This window comes from Jaculus jaculus, chromosome 1 (genome assembly GCF_020740685.1).
Source record: "Jaculus jaculus isolate mJacJac1 chromosome 1, mJacJac1.mat.Y.cur, whole genome shotgun sequence".
NCBI classification, from domain to species: Eukaryota; Metazoa; Chordata; class Mammalia; order Rodentia; family Dipodidae; genus Jaculus; species Jaculus jaculus.
In genome coordinates this window covers 49293901-49315550 of record NC_059102.1, presented here as the reverse complement: position 1 = coordinate 49315550, position 21650 = coordinate 49293901, and the positions used below count along the sequence as shown (strand labels likewise).

Genomic DNA, 21650 nt, shown 5'->3' with positions numbered 1-21650 from the left:
AATTGTGCATCATTTTTCTCAGTTTCCTTCTAAAACCAAATATGAGTCCAGTGATTTCCTCCTAGGGGTTTTTAGGCATTTCCCTCAAACTAATATCAATGTTCAAAGAACATACAAGACCTAGAGAAGAACACTACACTTAGGTTTTATAAATACATTCCTTACTCTGTATCACTACTAACTGGAAAACTATAAGACAAATTGTATTCAGTAATTCACTTCCCAAACTGTTGTATCCTAGTATTAAGAAAGTTATGTCCTTGAGAACATATTAAAATTAAAGGCCATTTCAGTTTGCTATGATAGTCAAATATTATTCTTCTGCTGCCATCTTGTGGAAATTGTTGAAATCTCATTCTCTATCATCTTCCCACCCAACTCCCTATTTTTACTGTCATTGTTTTGGTGGTCATAACCTTTCAAGGAGTATTTATATTGAAACCTTAAGACCATCCTTTCTTAAGTGATGAGATGACCCAAACTATCCTCTAGGGAAAGAAATAATGCATTTTCTAAATACCTTACCCCAAATATAATATATTTCCTCTTTTCATGTTAAATATTTCACATTTACCCACCAAGTCATTTGTTTTAACAATATAACTTTTAAGAACCTTTGGTATCACTTGATTTGACTACTTTACTAGATGGAAAGGAGGAAAGAAATTGAGGAAAAACAAAATCACATTTTATCAAAGGTTTACCCTTCCAAATATTTTGCATAACACTTTATTAATAATTAAATAAATGGAAAGGACATTACATATTTCTGCCTATAGAACAGTAAATGATTGAATGCCAGTTAATGCGAGGATGCGCTGCAAACCCAGCCCCAGAAGCAAGATCCACTGAGACCCAGGCTGGGGGGAGGTAGACACCCCAGCTTCTGTTACTATTTCTGGGCTGTTATGGTAAGCAATGAAGGAGAATTCATAAATCTGTGGGGAAATCAAATGCTTTTCTTATGGCATATGAACGTAACTCCTGACTAGTCTGACATGAAAGGAAACCACTCACCCTACTTAATAATGTTCCCAATTCAATTCCTGTGAAGACACCAAGAGGCAGCGCTGTAATATTTACAAAGAAGGGAACAAAGAGAACACAAATAGATTCATCAAAACAGAGATGGGGTGGGAAAAACAACAATGTGAAAACAATATTTAATTTCCCAAACCTCCCTGTGTTCCCATATCTATATTATGCACAACATGATTTTTGTGCTTAAAAGACCTGTGACTTTAAAACTCCGCCTTAGTCTAAGCATGGTAGTGACACAGCATGAGTCCAATGTGACAGCTGCAAGAGCTCCTCCAACATTTATTAAAAGCCATCTATTGTAATAAAATAAAGGAACTGATACACCACCTGGAAATATTCCTGGTGCCACTGATAATATGAGCATTGCACATGGGGAAACGGTGCTCTGAGATAAATGTGTGAAGTCAAGCCCAGGGAAGCTAACCCTTTACTTCTAAATAAGAGCTTGAGGAGTCGGAGTCAAGATGCTAACTTCCCAGAGCCATGGCTCACATGAGAGGCTCTTAAACATTTTATTTTCTGCATTGACTTAAAGACAGATGAGGTTTCCATGTGCAACACACTCTTGTGAAAAGACAAGACCAGCTGTGGCTTGAATGCAATTTCCTGCCATACATTTGTAATCCTCCCAGTAAAGAGAGCCAATCATCATGCAGGGGAATAGCTATCCCTAAGGAAACGCCGGTGAATGAACTCAGCCTCAATTAAAAATAAATAATTCATTCATTTTGATTTTTAAAGCCATTATTTACTCATTTTAAACTTATCAATAAACAAATATACACCCTTTTGGTGTGATGTCACAGTCAAATCTGCCAGAGTAACATAGAACACACACCGAGAATGTGAGAGTCTTCTTGTTCTCTAAATGGAAACTGAATTGAGTATGAAGTAGTTTTATTCTCTGGATGGAACAAAAGTCCTTTCATTTGTTTTTAATATATTCAAGATAAATGTTGTTTAAAAAGTAGCATTGGAAAAGACAAGTATGGTAAGCTGCAGGTTTTATGTGGTTGGAATTTAAACTGTAAACAGACCTGGTTTCGACCTAGGGTTTACAGCCTAAGATATAAAAGAATTTTCTATTTTCAGAATTCCTAGCAGATCATAGCCAAGCTCATTGGTGACTGTATAATACATAAAATGAGTTTTATCTACACTCTATGGGTACTGAGAGGCATCTAGAAAAATATTACCATGTACCCAAAGGCTTTAGAGTAGCTTGTTAAACAATCACAGCATCATGTAATTGAATAAACAGACCCAAAAATATTTGTAAGAGGAAAATATACAAACATTTTATGGCTCCCTACAGAGTTTTACAACAATTTTTTTTTTGGCATTTGAGGTCAGAGTGCTCAAATAAAGACAAATATGGGGATTTAAAGTATTTTTTCATCACTCTCTAAATTGGACAGGAAAGGAAGGCCAGACTGAATTAGCAACAAATGCAATTGAGAAAATAATTTAGGAACTGTGGTTGCCTAATCTCCATTATAAGTAAGAAAAATCAAACTGAATTCTACTAAGGTAATTATAATGGACTTCTTACTATTTTTGCCTTTGATGTAAACACACAGATGAAATCAGCTTGCACACCAAAGTGCTAGCAATGAATAATACACGTAAAAAAATCAACCCCAAGATAACAAATTTACTGCTAAAAAGGAATTTCTGAGAATACAACAAATCACTATGTACAAAGAAAAAACTAAACATTCATTTAGTACTTTAGATAGGGCAAATTTCAGATATACTTTTAAAATATTGATTGCATTGAAAGCTGCACTATTTTCTAAGGTAGTACAGGTTTCTACTTTATTCACACATAAATGTCAAAATGTTCAGAATAAAACCAGCATAGAACACTCTGAAGTTTGGATTCCATGCATAAAGTCTAGTGAATATGCTGGAGGAATTTGAGCCATTGTCAAAAGGAATTTGCGGTTCAAGAATAGATAACACATCAAACAAGATGAGCTCTGCTATCAGACTTTGGTAAGTCTACTTAAGAGCAATGCATGTGTGGTTATGGCAGCTTTTTCACTGAACAATGTATATTTTAATATGAACAGTTAATACTTATTTTTAATTTTTAGAAAACTCAAATTCATGAATATATATGAAACATCTGAAAACGTAACAGGCTTTAAAAGCTGGGAGTAATTCTGTTCCATGTTTGTTATCCTACAGTTTTGGGTTTGTTTTTTGTTTTTGTTTTTGTTTTGTTTTTTTTTTTTTTGAGATGGAGTCTCCCTCAAACCCAGGCTGACCTGGAATTTACTAGGTAGTCACAAGCTGGGCAGGGTCTCACTGTAGGCTACAGTGACCTAGAATCCACTATGCTGTCTCAGGTGGGCCTCAAACTCACAGTGATAGTGCTACCTCTGCTGGAATTAAAGGTGTGTGCCACCACGCTCTGCAGAGAGACCAGGCAAATAAACTCCAGACGCAGGAGCTACTTTCTATAACTAGCTTTACGTTGGTACTCAGGAACTGAATCCGGGTTGTTGAGTTTTACAGGCAAGTGCCCTCACTGCTGAGTCCCCTCTCCAACCCTATTCTATGCTTTTTGCCTACAAAACAGGTCTGGCAGGGCTGACGGATGTCAAGCTAGAAACAAAAACTATCAAAAGAGAGACACACAACATAGGCAGATTCAAGAACAAAGAAAAGGATGAGGAAAAAACCAACAATGGATAAAAGTAGGATGTAATGAGTCAACAAGGAGTCATAAAATTAATCCTACTACCTGGTTCTGGGTGATAGCACGGGGCTATGCGCCCAACCATAAGAAACCCAAGTTCTATAACAGTAATCACTACATGCAAAGTAGCAGTTTGAGGCGTGTGCACACATATATTTGTATAACTGTGTCATGGGCATCTGTTTCTGTGCAGATATGTGTGCATATATTTTCCCTTTTCAGATTCCTCCCTCAGGGTCTCAACAGCACAACATCAGAAGGCCAGATGCAAGGTCAAGTCTCCTCTAGGCTAATTCCCAAACTTCTGAGCTTTCACTTTTGTGAAACAGGATATGCTATCCCTGGTTTATCTCAGAGCTCACAGTAACTTCCAAGAGCTACAAGAAACCTAGATAACACAGGGCCCTGAACTCTGATAAGCAAATTCTCAATGGGAAATGAAAATAACCATTCATACCATGAGCAGCTATGAAATCACCTGAAAATCTTATCAAAAGTGGGATTTGAATGCATTCTCAGCATCTTTTCCACCTTATGTGAGAGGGCATTAGGAAAGAGATCTTTCAGTCAGGAAGAAAGAAAAAGATAGGACATCTTTTATTTTTTTCAGTTCTGTTAGGAATAGTTCTGTAAGGAGCAAATTTCTAATAGTTGAATGTCAGTATGCAATCAATAGATACATTAACGAATCAAATGAACAAGACTCATGGTATGCTGCAAATACATTTGAAAAGAGTCACATAGTTCCTGAATTAGAACTAACTTCAGGGCTGGAGAGATGGCTTAGCGGTTAAGTGCTTGCCTATGAAGCCTAAGGACCCCGGTTCGAGGCTCGGTTCCCCAGGTCCCACGTTAGCCAGATGCACAAGGGGGCGCACGCGTCTGGAGTTCGTTTGCAGAGGCTGGAAGCCCTGGCGCGCCCATTCCCTCTCTCTCCCTCTATTTGTCTTTCTCTCTGTGTCTGTCGCTCTCAAATAAATAAATAAAAATTAAAAAAAATAAAATATATTATTAAAAAAAAAGAACTAACTTCAAAGCAAAGTCTTAAATAACAAGTAGAAACAGATGATATGCCAAAGATACCTATTTAGTAATTTTGGTATGGATGCAAAATAAAGAAACCTACAATTTAATTCTACCCTTATTTCTGAAATACTTTTACAGGTATGTCCACAATGACTCATTCAGTTTGCTCATCACCAAACCAGTGAGCCACCACCACCTGCACAGCTTGGACTGAAAGTACATGTGACATGTTCAGCCCCATCCTCCTCGGTTCCATGTGGCAAGACAGAAACATGTTGATCAGCTGCCCTGCTTAAAAATCTTCCCCAACTATCTTAGCCTAAGTCCCCTTAAACTCCTAGCAAAAATATGGATCATCTCAATCAACTAAACAGATGTCCTCTTCCCAGTGCTCCCATTAAAATACTACAATGTTAATCAGAAGGAAGTAGCAATTAGTGGTCATTCACTTTGTAGGTATGACAGAAATGAAAGGCTATGCCCTTGTAAAAAGTAAGGGGAGGCCAAAAGAAACAACCAAGATCATTTTCACATCTTTCAGAACTGAATTATTCATCAGTCCTGGCTGGGACATGAGAATGAGCTAGATAATCAGGAAAGGAGGAAAATGAAAGATGCTACATGACAATCCCAAGAGCAGGGGTGCCCGAGGACATTCGAGCTGAGCAAGGCACGGGCAAGGTCTGTAGAATGGATGTAAATGTTCATCGGTCCCTTTGTCATGGCATCAGATTAGTGCTGAGTGGCTACATGACTTTCTGTCATAATTTAAGGAAGAATGAGAGACATTCTTTAGTGACTGAGACAGAACCAGTACTGTCCTGTATGGCAGCTTGGAATGTGGACTCTGAGCCATGAGGTTTGTGTTTGAACCTGGTCTGTGTCAGTTCCAAGCTGTGAGTTCCTAAGCAAGTGATTGAATAGTTCCAAGCCTCGAATTCCTTTCCTGAAAAGTGAGGAAACTGTTTAGAATTGTTGTGGCAAAACAATGAACTGCTGCGGGAGGTAAGCCATATCTAGCACCGAATTAAGCCCGGCGTGTGTGTGGTGTGCACGTGGGTACATGAATGTGATGTCTGCACATGCACATCACCGCATTAGCACTTCACCTCATTTTTTAATTTTTAAAAACACTATATTTATTTGGAAAGAAAGAGAGAGAGAGGGAGGGAGAGCACATGCACTAGGGCCTCTTGCCAATGCAAATGAACTCTCAAAGCATGTACCATGTTGTGCATCAAACTAAAGGTGGGTACTGGGGAATAGAACCTGGGCCTTGAACCAGAGTTATCTCTCCAGCTCCACCTTTTTTATTTTCTTTCTTTTTATTTTTATTTTTTTTTGAAACAGGATTTCTCATGATCCTGGAGCTTACTGACTGGCTAGACTAACTAGCCATCAAGCCCCAGGGATCTACCTGTCTCTTCCCACCTCAACACTAGGATTACAAGCACACGCAGCCACACATGGCTTTTAACATGGGTGCTGAACTCAGGTCCTCATATTTAAAGAATTTTTTTTTTATTTATTTATTTGAGAGCAACAGACACAGAGAGAAAGACAGATAGAGAGAGAGAATGGGCGCACCAGGGCTTCCAGCCTCTGCAAACGAACTCCAGACGCATGCACCCCCTTGTGCATCTGGCTAACGTGGGACCTGGGGAACCGAGCCTCGAACCGGGGTCCTTAGGCTTCACAGGCAAGCGCTTAACCGCTAAGCCATCTCTCCAGCCCAGGTCCTCATATTTATACAGCAAGCTCTTTACTGTCTGAGCCATCACCCAAGCCCTAGGTATCAAGATGGAAAATTATTAAGTAATTAGCACTAGGGCTAGAATTCAGCTGGAGTGCACTTATTTCATTGAAGTTGCTTATATCAAAATTAGGTCAAACCCATGGTTTCGTCCTAAGATCAAATTACCCATGAATTGGATCACAGATACAAAAGGCAATGAGTTTTCTGGGGCATATAGTCAAAAGCATCTGTGTCCCACTGGAAGTTCAAGTTCAAAATGATCAACTTACATCATCAAGAATCAAGGGATTCATGACAAGAATAGCTCAAATGACTTTGGAATACTGTCTGTTCTTATTCCGGGAACAAGTTAATGTTGATTCTATCCCATGCTTAGGCTAATTTAAAAATTGTGCACAGTCCCCTGAGTACACACTAGTTAATGAGAGGACCAAAATAAGGAATTGAGGTGTGTGAAAAAATGTATGGAAAGAATTGAGAATGATAGGAAATTCTTGATGTGAAATACGTGCAAGAGGAGAATCAATCGTTTAGAGGAATCTATGTGAAATACTTGGAGTTCTTTGGCAAAAAGCAAAGTATTTTAAGCATAAATTTAAAATATCCTCGCCATCATCTAGAACAGCCTGCAGTTTTCAGTAGTAATCACTAGATCCCTGCTGGGCATTTTTTCAGGGGTCTGAAAATGACTACTGCAATAAGTCAGATGTTTTCTTTCTAGACATGATCATCAGATTGCACACTTGATACTTGAGCTGAGAGCTCAGATCTTCCTTTTCCCTAGTATAATTTTCATCTAAGCATTCCTTAGATACTTGGATCATTCTTAATGGAGAATGTGCATGAAATTCTCTGTGGACACATGGAAATCTGGCTAATTGGACTGAGTTGATTACAATGGTGGATGAATTCCCCCCCACACACACACACACTTCCTTCCACTACAGTAAATGCTAAAGATATTTTTGTCACCAACTGTGTAAATGACTTTCAGATTGCACTTTTTTTTGGAAAATTTTTGTTTGCTTGTTTTTTTGTTTTTGAGGTAAGGTCTTGCTGTAACCCAGGCTGACCTGGAATTCACTATGTAGTCTCAGGGTAGCCTTGAACTCACAGCAATCCTCCTACCTCTGCCTCCCAGGTGAAAGGATTAAAGGCGTGTGCCACCATGCCTGGCATATTGCACATTTTTTCTAAAGCAGTAATTAACTTCTTTCAGTCTTCCCATGAAACAAATTCTTGTATTTTCAGTTTATATATCTTTTCTTGTTAGTATCAAAGTGGAATGTCCTAATAAAGTTTAGAAAGAGTCTGCAGCACAAACAGCTATTGTTCAAATGACAACTAAGCATTAGCTTTGCAGTGACACACTTCCCTTCTCAGTAGATGGAGGAGATGAATGATCTACTCCCCAAATCCAGGTATGTGAGAAATAGAAAATACACTTTTATTTGGAAAGTATCTTAACTGGTGCTAATTTTCATCTTAGAAATATACACGTTTCTGTTTTCTTGGCTCAAAGACAGTGTCTTGCCACTTATTTAGTACTGTCTCTTTAAAGGCTAGGATGCGTACCTAATTGCAATGGCTACTATGACCATATATTATACTTGTCAAAATTCTTTAAATGCCAATGAGTCACCTTGCTGAAAATAAACTGCACGCTTCCATTTGAAAATTTGAAACTAACTGTTCATATTGAGTGAAAAACATCTTTCCTCGGTTCAGTGTGCCAAGGAAGTAGAAACGTACTCCAGGTATCCCTTAAGGACCTAAATATGCCTTGGGTTGCACACTGGCGGCTTAAGATGCAAGTTCCTAATCCGAACAGAAACACCAAAATGTTGGGAGGATTGAGAGAAGAGATAGAAAAAAAGATGACATGTTCATATGAGCCATCAGTATTTCCCTCTCAGCAGATACAAAAACTTCACATTCTTGGAGAATTTTTGTGAAGAAAAAAAAATGTCTCTGAGAGCTGGCGCCTGAGATGGGACTCTGGGAAAGCGGTTTTACTCCTGTCCTTTCCAGCCCCTGGTGCGATTTCCTCTCTGCTGTAAAGAGCAGCGCTGTTATGCTGAGGAAAGGGGGGCGCGGGGGGGGGGGACACAGCCCAGACTCGAAATCTGAAATTTCAAAAATGCGATAAAGCTGGAAGCCGGCAGCCCTGGGAAGCGAGCAGCTGCCGGGTGACCGCTGATGAAGCGGCTTCTTAAGGAGGTGGGCAGATTGAGTCCAGCTGCCGAGCGCGGGGCAGGGCAGCGCCCGCGGAATGCGCAGCCCGGCACAGCAAGACAGTAGCAGCTTCCCAACCTAGGGCCAGGCCACATAGTAACTTTGCAGTCGCAGCCTGAGGGAAGGAAGACCACTCCCCATGTTTCATGCAATGGGAACTTTGAAGGCAGGCTGGAGCCAAAGGGTTCCTCCACTAAAGCAAATCTAAATGCTATCCCAAGAACTCGTTCACAAGGACCCAAATTTCCTAAGGGGACAGACATCCTTCCTGCTGGATTCCAGTCAGGCTTCCCTAGCCCACCCCCAGCTGGGGATCATCTAACAGCTCTGAACCCGGTCTCCTTTGCTCGCCCCCTCTGTGATCAATACACTAGGGGGAGTAAGAAGCAGACCCAAAGGCAGGGCACTGAAGGAGTGGGGGTGTAGACAAGTCCTGTAACTGACCCGGGGGAGGACGACCAAAGCAAGGACCTGCTTTTTAGAAGAGCTGGCCTCAAAATAAGAGAGCAAAGGAGGGAGGGGAGATGTACTTTAGGAGTCCCCTGAGAGCCTCAAAGTCAGACACCAAGTGGTCTAAGGAGAGGGAAGGGGTAAGAGGTAGGCGGGCATAAGGCACGCCTAATGGAATACTCAATATCCTGAGAAATGCACTTTGGGCCCTGCACTTCCAGAGACTAAAAGCCAGTAATGGGCTTTGGAGTCGGCACTTCCTCTCCCTAATGTCCAGAGGGCTTTAACGCTGCAGCCAATCGATCCGTCCTCTCCGGTGAAGGCTGCGAATCGAGTGCAAAAGTCTCCAACCTGTGGCCAAAATCCACCCTGCCTCCTCTGCACACCCCAAACAAGACACATACAACTTAGGAATGGCAGGATTTGGCTCTTGGACTGCCCGGGAGGAGGGAAGGAAGGAGCACAGAGGCGCCCGGAGGAACCCTCCCCTCCACTCTTTCTTAACCCAACTTTTCCAGGGAGAGATTGAGGAGGGAGTACACAGGGAGGGGGTCGCATGGCTCCCCTTGGCACTGGGCTGGGCAGTAGCCTCAAACCTGCTTCACGTGCAAGGGGGACCTAGCCTCCTCCTAGCCCCGAGCAAATCAAAGAGTGTCATTTCTGGACGGAACAGAAGCCCGAGCAAATGAGCACCCAGAGGTGGGGTTTCCTTGCACTTTCTTGCTGACATCACAGCTCTCTTGAAAGTGACCCCGTGAGCAAACCCCCACCTTCCTCCTAGACTCCCCTAATTGGAGGCTGGATCCCAACGGTGGAGACGAACCCCAGTTCCGATCCATCCTCGGCCAGGAGTCCTGCTGGCGGAGCTGGACCTCTGGACACGGGACCCTGCCTAGCCTCGGATGGCTCCTCCCCGGGCGGTGCGGGCGGACCCTCGAGACGTGCCCTTCGGCCTGGATGCCCGGGTCGCCTTGGGGAAGCTCTGCGGGCCGGGCCGGGGCAGGCGGGTGTTGAGCAGGGTTAGATCAGGGCGTGGGCACGAAGGCAAACCCAAGCGAGCCGAGTTCGCAGCCAGCGGGCGCAAGCAAACTTTGCGCGCTCGTCCTCCCCACCCCCAACGCCACAGGGGCGCGTCTCTCCCAGGAGTCGCCTTTCCCAGCCCGCCAGAGACCGGCCGGGCACGTGATGGGCAGAAATAAAAATAAACACGTCCCACTCCCCGGCCGCGGAGCCGCCGAGCGCACAGCAGCCCACCCCCACCCGCCCCACCCCCGCCCGCCTGACCGACAGACCGACCGACCCGACTGGGACTGGGGGGGGGGGGGAGGCGGCGCCCACCTCTCGGATTTGGTGAACTTCCGGAACGCCTGTCGCAGGTCGTGGAAGGACCTGTAGGTCTGCGGCTCGGCGGAGATGCCCTGCGCCCGGGTGGTGCGGGGGCCGATGTGGGTGGAGGGCACGGGCAGCACCGACTGGCATTTGTGTAGCTTCCTCTTCAGCTCCTGGATCTCCTCCTCCTTCTCCGACAGCCGCTTCTCCAACTCCTTGATCCTCTCCTCCTTGAGCAGGAGAATCTTCGCAAAGTCTTCTTCCAGCTCACTCATGTTGTCCCCGAGCCCCGCGCGCGAAACTTTCTGTTCCCGCCGAGGCGGCGGAGGCGAGGGGACCGGGCGCCGGGACGCACGCGAGCCGGCAGCGCAGCCCCCGAGAGCGGCGCCGGGAGCCCGAGCTCCGAGCACTTCTGCTGAATGGACTGAAAGCCGCGAGGGCAGCGGGATGAGAAGTCTAAAAGCCAAGGAGAGGAGAGAGAGGCAGAGTGCTAAGCCCTAGCCTCTCCCGGGAGTAGGTGATTATCTTTCATTGAGAAACCAATTAGAGCTGCCCTTCCTCCCCAGAGACCCCCCCTCCCCCGTCCCGGTTCCCAAAGCTGGGGGAGAAGAGGCAGGCGAGCGCGCCACCCCACCGCGCAGCCGGGGTTCTGCGAGGGTTGGGTCAGGGAGCCTGGTCTCACTCCATCCCAGGACCGTCACTCCTCCACGCTATATGGTACCAAAAGAAGGGAGTGGGATGGGAGGAGGAGAGGGGTTGCTTTATGCCACTTGATCCTTGAAATAGCAACAATTACCATGTGATCTCGTGGATGACGCAGTGCTTGTAACTGGATCCTAGAGTGTGTGTGCATGTGTGTGAGAGTCATTTCATAAATATTAAATCGCCTTTAGACAATAACCTCCATAACTTAATCTTTATTTTCACCTTTTATGCTCTGAATGCCTGGATAGTTTCAGAAGGGGATGCGTGTGCACGCGCGTGAGTGTGTATATGTGTGTGTGTGCGTGTGTCTGTTTGTCTGTCTGCCTTTCTTACCATGAAGTCCTGAGGTCGAGACCTTAAGTAATGCAAATTACAGAGCAAGAGCAGTTCCAATTTTTTTTTTTTCAGTATAAAACTTTACTGGAAATTGTGAACTAAAATTGTTGGAGGGGAAATCGGATGAAATATGGTAATGAACCAAGTGTTTAGGAAAAAGAGAGAGGCCCAGCGTCGTCGATTGTGAAGGTTTTGAAGTCTGGATTTTATTTCATAGATGACGGTGAAATCTTTCGTGTTGAGCATCCAAAATCGTCTTTCACGGCTCTGAAATGTCCACTGCCACCTCTCGACACCCCGTCGCCGGTCCAGTTGCAGTCTGGAGAGAAGCTTCATCCGGAATCTTTGTTTTTCTCATATCTGTAAATCCACTTCCACATTGTGCTAAAGGATTGATTAAGCCCATTTGAGCCTTTGCATTTGTAAATTATTCCACGTTGTAAATACCCGCTGCATGCCACTGAGAGCAGTTTTCATAATATAAATCACTATTTTCGAGGTTATTTGTTGTTTAGTAAGGACATTTCTTTAGGTAATGACCAACATTGTTATTGCAACTAAGACACTAAAAGAGTCTTTTTGAAATGGTAAATTTCTTTCCAAAAAAATCAATGTGTAATCACTGATTACTTAGCAAAAGAAAAGTATATCTACCTTGTTTTTGGTCTCACACAATAAGTAAAGAAAGGAACATATGTTTTGGGTTATAAATCAACCCTAAAATATATCTTCTTTTGGAGATTATTATTTGCTACTAACTGTACTTGTGATTGTTTTATGGATATTATTAAACCATCTGAATTATACATTTATTTATTTAGTTTAGTTTTTCAAGGTATGGTCTTGTTCTAGCTGAGGCTGACCTGGAATTCACCATGTAGTCTCAAGCTGGCCTCGAACTCACGGCAATCCTCCTACTCAGCATCCCAAGAGCTGGGATTAAATGATGGCAACACTCAAGTGTAGCTACTTCTCAGATCGGAAGACTTCCCTGCACTGATGGTTACTATCACTTTCCTTGTCTCTATGCACAGCTTAACCTGCTACTGCCCTCTCTCATACGCTCAACATCATTGATCTTTAAAAGTACTGCACCAGGAAGAATTTAAATCCCATTCAGAACCCCAGGGCACAGTCTCAATTTTATTTTTGGAAAAATCAAAAATAGTTTTAAAATGCCCCTTAAAAAGTTTTTCCCATGTCTTGCACTATCTGAAGTGAAGATTTTATTCAAATGTTTCTTCTGTTTACTAAAAGGAAAGGATGATGTATACTCTAGAACTCTAAATTTATCCTGATCTTGCAAAACAAAACATTTCTGAACATGTCAGCTGTAACTTAAATACTGCTGATGTCCAGTGAAATTAAGTGTTGCCCATTAGCTTAAAAATAATTAATTTAGACCATAGGAATGATTGGTAAGACAGTCTGGAATAAAAAACAAAACACTGAATTCTAAAAAGGACAACATAGTCGTGGTAGACTACAAAATCATAATTGAAGCTGACCTAACCCAACAGCCTAATGTTATAAAGGAGGAAAATGAAAACATGGACCAGACTTTCAATCCAGTGCTCCCAGGTCTGTGATGGTGCTTCCCTACCTTCCTGCTTCTAACTTCAAACATAAAAACTTAAAACATCTTAGGACTGCAGTGGCCCAGGGCTCACAGACCTGACTTGTACCTCCTTCTTTCTAACTCTAGAGTAGTGCTTCTGTCCCAGCAGAATTCATGAAACCTGGGTTTTTGTGTTTTGTTTTTTCCTTAAAGGAGAAGGTCGCCATCTAGTGTCCTTAAAATTTTTTGCCTAAAACAATCTCCATCTCAAATGAAGTTGAGGTTATATCCCTAAATTCCTGTAGCAATGTTTTTATGTTTCAAATTAGAGATGGGGAGAAAATGTGAAGAATTTCATGTTCTAGAAAAAATTTTCAAAGTTGTCTTATAGTCACTGAGTCATTTTGTGTTTAGTATGTGCCAGCCCAGAGTGGAGCTCCTCTATGCCCCTGATTTTAATCCTTGTGGTGACTCTGTAAGGTAGGTACTGTTATTCAATTCCATTTCAGAGGTGGGTAAACTGATGTTTACTCAGATTGGGCCATTCGTATGCTCGTTGTATTTAGATGCCACATCACTTTTGGCACAGCCTGCTTCTCATAAAGTGCTGCAGTACGCACTTCTCTGTGATCCCTGTCATAAGGCAACCTAAAATGCTCCTGTGTTCATAGGGATATGCTAGGTTTAAAGTCACACAGAAACCCAGAGAGCTTCTTACGACTATGGCTTCTAATCTTCATTTCCTTGTGATAGTTTGAGATGTAGTATACATTTCATATATAATTCCAAATGATTTTTGAGCCTTGTCCCCTCTTTTTTTCTCCTTACCAATATGGAATACTTTAAAAAAAAAAAAACCTGGAGAGTTATAGATGCAAGTAGTTCTCAGGAAATTCTATCCTTTAATTTATAGCACTATCACATGTGACATTATTACCTATTCAAAATTTTAAAACAATAATAAAAATGACTAACAGGTATGATTCTTATCTCTATTTTCTAAAATATATATACAGTGGCGGTGATAATATATTTCCCCAAATATTCTTTTAGTGTAAGCTCAGACAAATGATTGCTGCATTTACTATAGAGCAGATGGACCACTCCCTCTGCCCCACCCACTGGAGTAACACTGGACTTGCATCATGTTGTAAGGATCCAGGCCAAAGATAATAGCCATGTGCGAGTTATGTGAGCAAAGTCCATGTGAATAAGCACACAGGACCTCAGAAAAGAGGCCTGTAGAAATGAAAACAAAGATAGGAGTCCTGCCTTTTAGCATGGGTGGGAATCAATAAAGTTCTTCCCACCTCTCTTTTCCCAACGCTGATGCATCAGAGCACTTCTCAGGTGGCAGAAATGGAGAGACCTGTGCAAGGCTGCTTGCAGCACACTGTCTGTCAAGGGGCACATTTGGTGACATAGAAAGAACTTGGGATTTAGAAGCAAGAGATCCCTGTTCATGTCTCTGTTCCGTCACTTCTCAAGCTGTGTGCTCTTGTGCATTCAGCTCCCTTTTGAGGTTTACAATCTTCTTTGTAAAACAAGGAGTTACCTGGGATGCTAACCTTTCTACCTTCGGTACTCCACAACATTATATTATCAGTCTGCTCTTACAGGCACCAATGACTTTCAGCTGGGTTTTAAAGCTGCGAGAGAAGAGTGAGTTAAGACAGAGCTTGAAGTATACTCTTTTGATTATTAGAAATTGAGTGTATTTTCAATTAATTCTATATCATGCTAGATGTACCATCAACATTTTATTACTTGGACTGCCATGTGCTGGTGATCAAGAAAAGTCTACACACACACACACACACACACACATATCTATACTGACCACCACATACAGCATAATAGAAAATTAGATGTTGCCTTGCCTTTACAAGCTTCTAAACATATTATTTCATATTTAATGAACTTACTTAAAGAATCATAATAGTTAATCTTGCTTTTAAAAATATGCCTTTATAGCCGGGCATGGTGGCACATGCCTTTAATCCCAGCACTCGGGAGGCAGAGGTAAGAGGATTGCCATGAGTTCAAGACCACCCTGAGATGACAGAGTTAATTCCAGGTCAGCCTGGACCAGAGTGAGACCCTACCTCAAAAAACCAAAAAAAAAAAAAAAAAAAAAAAGAAAGAAAGAAAGAAAGAAAGAAAATATGCCTTTATAAAAAGATGTACATAAATCTTTTTACAAGGTGATCTTATTCATATAAAAAAATTATGTGTAACACTGCCCCTAAATGGAAGGCAATGCCTTTCATGATTTTCTGTAACTTCTGTGCATAGGTAAAAACCTTCTCTTGCACACAGATCCTCATAATGTTATTTATTAAATGTAACTCATGTAAAATGAATAAAAGTACAGCAGCCATGTATCCCTGGCTTTGATTTCTGTAAGAGGATGTTCAACTATAAGAGGGACCAGAAGATAGGAACAGCTATGGTTGAAATATGGTGGTAGAAATATGCCCCACACTTCCCCTCTACACACATACTGCACATATGCTGGCTCCCAGTTATTCGATTGAACACCAACCAAAGTAACAGCTGTTAAAGGATCTTCGAGCTCAATTGACATCCCAAATTATTAGCCTTTGAGATAAGACAACTATCTGGGTAGGCCTAACCTAATCAGGTGAGTCCTCTGGGGTCTGGGCTCCTCCTGAAACAAGAATGGAGATTGCAATGTGAATGACGTCTTACTGGAAGGAGAATCTCTGCTTCTAGCTTTGATGATGGAGCAGGCACTAGACAAGGTAGGTTCTGGGGGATGGAAGTGGTAGCCAGTAAGAAAATAGGGGTCTTAACCCCGCAACCAGAAGGCAGTGACACCTGTTTCAAACTCACGAGCTGAGAAGAGGACCTTGAGCACCCAAGTGGAATACACCCTGAATGACACAGGTGACAGGCGTGGTGGTACACTCCTTTCATCCCAGCACTGGGGAAGCAAAGGTAGGAGTATTGCTACATTAGATTACATAGTAAATTCCAGGTCAGCCTGAGCAACAGTGAGACCCTACCTCAAATCAGAAAACCAAAAAAGGAAAAGAAAGAAAGAGTGACACTTAAATTTCAGCCAGCAAACCCACCCACACTGTGCCCAGACTTCTTGCTTCCAGACCTGTGAGATAATCAGTTAGGTCTCTATGCTCATGGTATTTGCTAGGCAATGAGATAAAACTAATAAAATATTCAACTGCCATTCCAAAAGAAGTCCAATAAAAATGCCAGAAATATTTGCTATGCTTAGAGGCCTGACTTTCCAAGAGTCGTTTTCAGTGACATTATTCTGTCTGAAATGGATACTTGAGGACATACAAGAGTACTCTAAATTATAAACTTATTAAGCTCTATTGGTGACAGTACAAGTGGTCTTTTGAGTCAAACTCTCTCCATAAAAGATGTGTCTGTTTCGTGTTCTATATATTTGTTACCATCATGCATATCCTCCCAACCATAGTTCTAGGAAGGATTGAAGCCATTCATTACTTTAAACTACAGAGCAGAAAGGCTGTTATAATTCACCTTCATGGAGGATTAGCTCTGTGATCTTGGGCCAGTTTGTATTGTATTGAGCCTTAGTTTTCCAATCTGTAATATATCTATAATTTTCTTTTGTAGTGTAGTTCTTAAAAAATATTTTATTTATTTATTTTACAGACAGAGAGAATGGGCATGTCAGGGCCTCTTCAGCCACTACAAACTAATTCCAAACACATGTGCTACCTTGTGCATTAGGCTTTACATGGGTTACTAGGGAAGTGAACTCTGGTCCCTCCTTAGTTTTTGCAGGAAAGCCCCTTAACCACTGGGCAATCTCTCCACCCTGTGTTACTTATCTTTGATAAAGGGTTTAGTACTAGGAATATATTGAAATGACCTTTGATTCTTCATGTTGTGTGTCTATCAGTATATAAAGAAATTAAATGCTCCCCTGTCAAATTATTTTCCATGGTCCAATACTAATATCAAATATTTGAGAAAAGTATGAGGTAGCAGGAAGAACACAAATTTTGAATTGAATTTGGATTTGACTTGACTTGGAATCTTGTTGTTTGTTAAAGGAGAGAAATGGACTCACTTGCTTGGAACTATTTAAAATAAGTTCATAGTATTGATGTGTATTCATGAGACAAAAATCCAAAAGCACAAAAGGATACACAATGAAAGGTAAGTGTCCCTTCCATTCACGTCTGAGTCCCTCTCTATGGAGACAGTTGTTCACTAGTACTGTGTAGTCTTCATGCAAAATTGCATATAAACACATATCTGTACAATCTGATTTAATACCTTGTTTGGATTCTATCCTATTGCCTAACTTTGAGCTTTGCTGCTCTAATTTTCAAAACTTATTGAAAAGTAATATGCCAAATTGTCCCTGTTTGTGATACAAATGTGGAGTATAAAGTCAAGAACATTGCTGCATTGAGAACGCATGGGCTCTTCCTTCACCTCAATACCTTATGTCGACTTTTCCCTTTAAGCGAGGCACTTCTTGTTGGACTAAATATATTTGATAACTTCAGAATGTTCTGATACTTTTAGAACACAAGCCAGATGTTATTAGGTATGTATTTTTTTTAAGCATGTGAGAATCTAACTCCTGGTCTTAATCCTCCCCACCTGCTTTTTGTTAATGGAAACATTTAGCATATGCTTATCTCGGGTTATTTCAGATTAACAGCTTCCCTGTCTGACAGTTAACGAGCCATTGCTAAGCAGAAAGAAGTCTATACTTACAATCCCTCACAATGTTTGTGGTCTCTTATCTAAACTGCATAGTTAGTACAATTGTTCATTAATTATTTGAAGGTCATTGAGCATGTGTTAGTTTGGAAATAATCTTATCAAGATCTAGGAATTTATTATAAAATATAGTTTGTTACAAAATAAATTGTAATTTCCTATTCTAGCTTACAGAAAATAGCTCCACAGAACCTCCTATGGTTTGAAAAATATTACAATTCCTTTTGTTCAAATTTTCTGTATTTTCCAAGTCTGTGTTGTTCATTTCAGCAGTATTTGTAAGGAGGTTGAAGTAAGTAACATTCAAAACTTTCCTATAGTAATGTGAAGAACTTGTGCTCGTTACAGTAGAAATCTCTCCCTGTGAGAAATGCTTTGTGTCAGCACTCTGCTCCCCTCTCCAGGGCTTCCTTTTCAGCCACTGGCAGTCTGCAGAGACGAGAGAGGCGGCAGAAAGACAGGATATTGAACTAGGAAGACACCGTCACCACCTCCCTTCATTCAAGACTCCATCTAATAAAGGGAGATCACTTTACAATGCAGAGAAGCAGACATGACTCAGACTGTGGCTAAAATCGTCAGCAAGAAACTCTGCCAGGAATACCTTAGGGTGACATAAGGCGGTGCTGGTATACACGTGTGTGCCTTACTATGTATGAGTGTGCATCCACGTAGGTGTATTTCGGTGGTTGTGCATTTCCTCTAAAGCTTTTCTCTAGTTTAGATTTATCAGTCAAGGCAAACGCTTCCTTTCAATGTCTCCAGTAAGCACTCTGGAGGAGTGTAACGTGAAGCACTAATGCAGGATGTGCAGGGCAGAGGAAATGCCACTGAGGACTAGCCAGGGGTGCATCGCTATCCACCAGCCAAGCTAATCTGTCTTCTGTGTAAATGTCAAATTAGCATTCTAGGAAACATACAAGAATCATTTATGCTAACAATCCTTTTATTAAAGATATTATGGAACTGGCATTCTTCCTTTGAAAGGGAAATTAAAATAAATATTTATACTGCTTGAGCAGATGTCCTTGGTTTTATTCATTCCACAAATATTTCTGCATTCGCTGCTCTACAGGTCATAGGCACTGTGCTAGAAGTGGAGGAGACTGGACTAACACAGAGCACCTGCCCTCAGAACTCACGAGAGAACAGGGATTTTTAAGGAACTAATAGGGACCAAACTAAAGAGCTTTTCTCTAAATGCTAAGGGGAGGGAGCAATAGCCCACATGTGTGCCCCTGTGTCTGTATAAATGTACACACAAATTTGCATGTGTGCATGGTGGGGAGCGGAATGGAGACTTGATCCTGAAGTTTCACTGGCAAAAGCAATGCTCAGAATGCCACAATCAACAAATAAGACATGAGATACATGGCCACTTTGTCAAAAGCAACCCATAAGTTTTTTTTAAAAGAAATAATTAGCTAGATTTCTACAATTTATAATTTACCATAATTTTTTACAAAGTAAGAGCCTTTCTGAACATTTGTGTATCTCTAAGTGGAGTATTCCATGAGTGTATTCTGTGGTCAGGGGGCAGTGATGTGGGGGGGGGCGGGCTTTGTGGATGAGATAAGGGCACACAGTCATTGAAAGTATAGGTTCAGAACCTTTGAGAATGCCTTGCTGAGGGCTGGATAGTTCTTCTTAACAGATAATGCTTTAACCAAATGCCACAATCAGGAACTATTTTAGAGTAAACAGTATGTGGGAGCTTCCAAAGAGACATGTGAAAACAAGTAACTGTGGCATCGATAGTGAGGCACGATCCTCTTAATGAGTTTTACATCCATTTAAAATTGGCCTCTTCTGTTGTTATTTTTCTGATAAAAACTTCCTTTCCTTGGTGGGCATGAAAACCCACTCACCATTAAAAACTAGGTTAAAATGATTAAATTTCTTAAAGAAATAGAAAACTCTGTCTGAATAAACCTTCCAAAATTAAATGCACCTGCTTGTTTCACATGAAAACACATGCAGATTTAAATGATCATTGCTCTATTTCTTAGGGAATAAAAATTCAATTTTATAATACAGATATCAAATATTTGTTTCCAAATAAAGTTAAATTAAAAACAATTGATATACCATGTAATAAAGAATATTTGTGAGCATGCATCATTGTGAGTAAGCAACTTTTCAGTTGCTGCTTTTGAAGAAGCATGTATATAACTTGTATATAAAATTATGGAAAATTACAAAGCAAGAACACTATAAAACAGTTTTATCAGTAAGACTCTTTTTTTCAATCATTTCCATTTTATTGAGGAATACATGGGCTGGCACAAGCTGAGTAATCTCATTTCCTCCTACCCATAACTGAGGGCTAACTCCACAATGCATGATACATATACCTCAACAAGGAGGGGCCAGGAAAGTGGGGAGGACATGGAGGAGGCTAACAATGGTACCAACTTGAATCTCCACTGAGTACAAAACTATTTAACAAAAAAAGGACAAAACAAAACGAAGAAATTATATCCTTATGAAGACATCTTCCTCCTCCTGAAATTTATACATGCAAATGTCAAATTAAAAGTAGTAATTATATTTGTTCAGATTTATCTCTGAGGAGAACATTTTTTTTAGTGACTGACATGAATATTTGTACTTTAAAGACCCATAGGAAAACTTCTGTGTGAGATGCAAGGCTTGAGCCCTGACAAGACAAGAGATGCAGCATTAAGTCCAGTTGTACCCTCATCACACTTCAGCAAGACTATCTTAATATCAAAAAGTGATAAACATATAGCTAGAAATCTAAGAATAGTGTGATTAAACAAAATTTCCAAGAATATTTCTGTAAATTTAATGTAAGTTAACAATATTTTTAAAAGTATAAGTGAATGAACCAATTTTAAAATTCATATAAGATGGATACTGCAGAATTGTAAACAATATTTGATTTAAAAAACCACGGTCTGTCCTACCAACCATCAATAATTAGCCAATATGATGAGAAGTAAGAAGATAGGTGAATAAAAAAAAATACTAGTTTAGAAATATCCATATCCACATACAAATATAGGTTATCATGAAAGTAGCATCTTAAGTTACTACAAAGAAAACCAGTGTTAATAAATGAAAGAAAATATTTATATAACGTATACTTTAAATTTAATGTGTATCTGAGTACAACATATTTACATGTAAAATATTTCCCAGGCTGGAGAGATGGCTTAGCATTTAAAGCATTTCCCTGCAAAGCCTAAGGACCTTGGTTTGATTTCCTAGGACCCTCGCAAGCCAGATATGCAAGAGGGTACATGCATCTGTAGCTCACTTGCAGTGGCTGGAGGCCCTGGAGTGCCCATTCTCTCTCTCCCCCCACTTTCTCTCTCAAATAAATAAATAAAATACATTTAAAATATTTTTTACAACAGTAATATATGCACACCATAAAACTGGGCATATAATAGTCCTTATTACATGCGCCAGTTCAGTGGTAGCAAGTGAATGACATTGTAATTCAACCACAATCATTCATCTTCAGGGACTTCCCATGCTTCTCCACCATGTGGTCCCACTGTGACTTGCTACATTCTCACTAACCCAAAAACAATGGTTCCAAATGACCATGGACTGGCTCCTCCAAAACTATGAACCAAAACCCTTTCTCTTTATAAGATAATTATCACATACATTTGTTACAATAACCAAAACCAAAAAAAAAAAACCACATATAAACACATCTATCAAACAATAACTCCAATCAAAATCCCAAATCATAGATGTTTTAAAAAGTAATTTCC

The 21650-nt window shown here is 40.9% G+C and overlaps 1 protein-coding gene across 1 annotated transcript in view; it reads right to left on the bottom strand.

Moving 5' to 3' along the window:
* Positions 1-10865, bottom strand: part of Prkg1 (protein kinase cGMP-dependent 1) — a 1244729-nt gene extending 1233864 nt beyond the window's left edge. The window contains exon 1 of the mRNA XM_004653190.2: positions 10554-10865. Coding sequence (XP_004653247.1) covers positions 10554-10819 — 266 coding nt within the window. The 5' untranslated portion in view covers positions 10820-10865. The remainder of the gene's footprint in view (positions 1-10553) is intronic.
* Positions 10866-21650: the final 10785 nt, after the last annotated feature.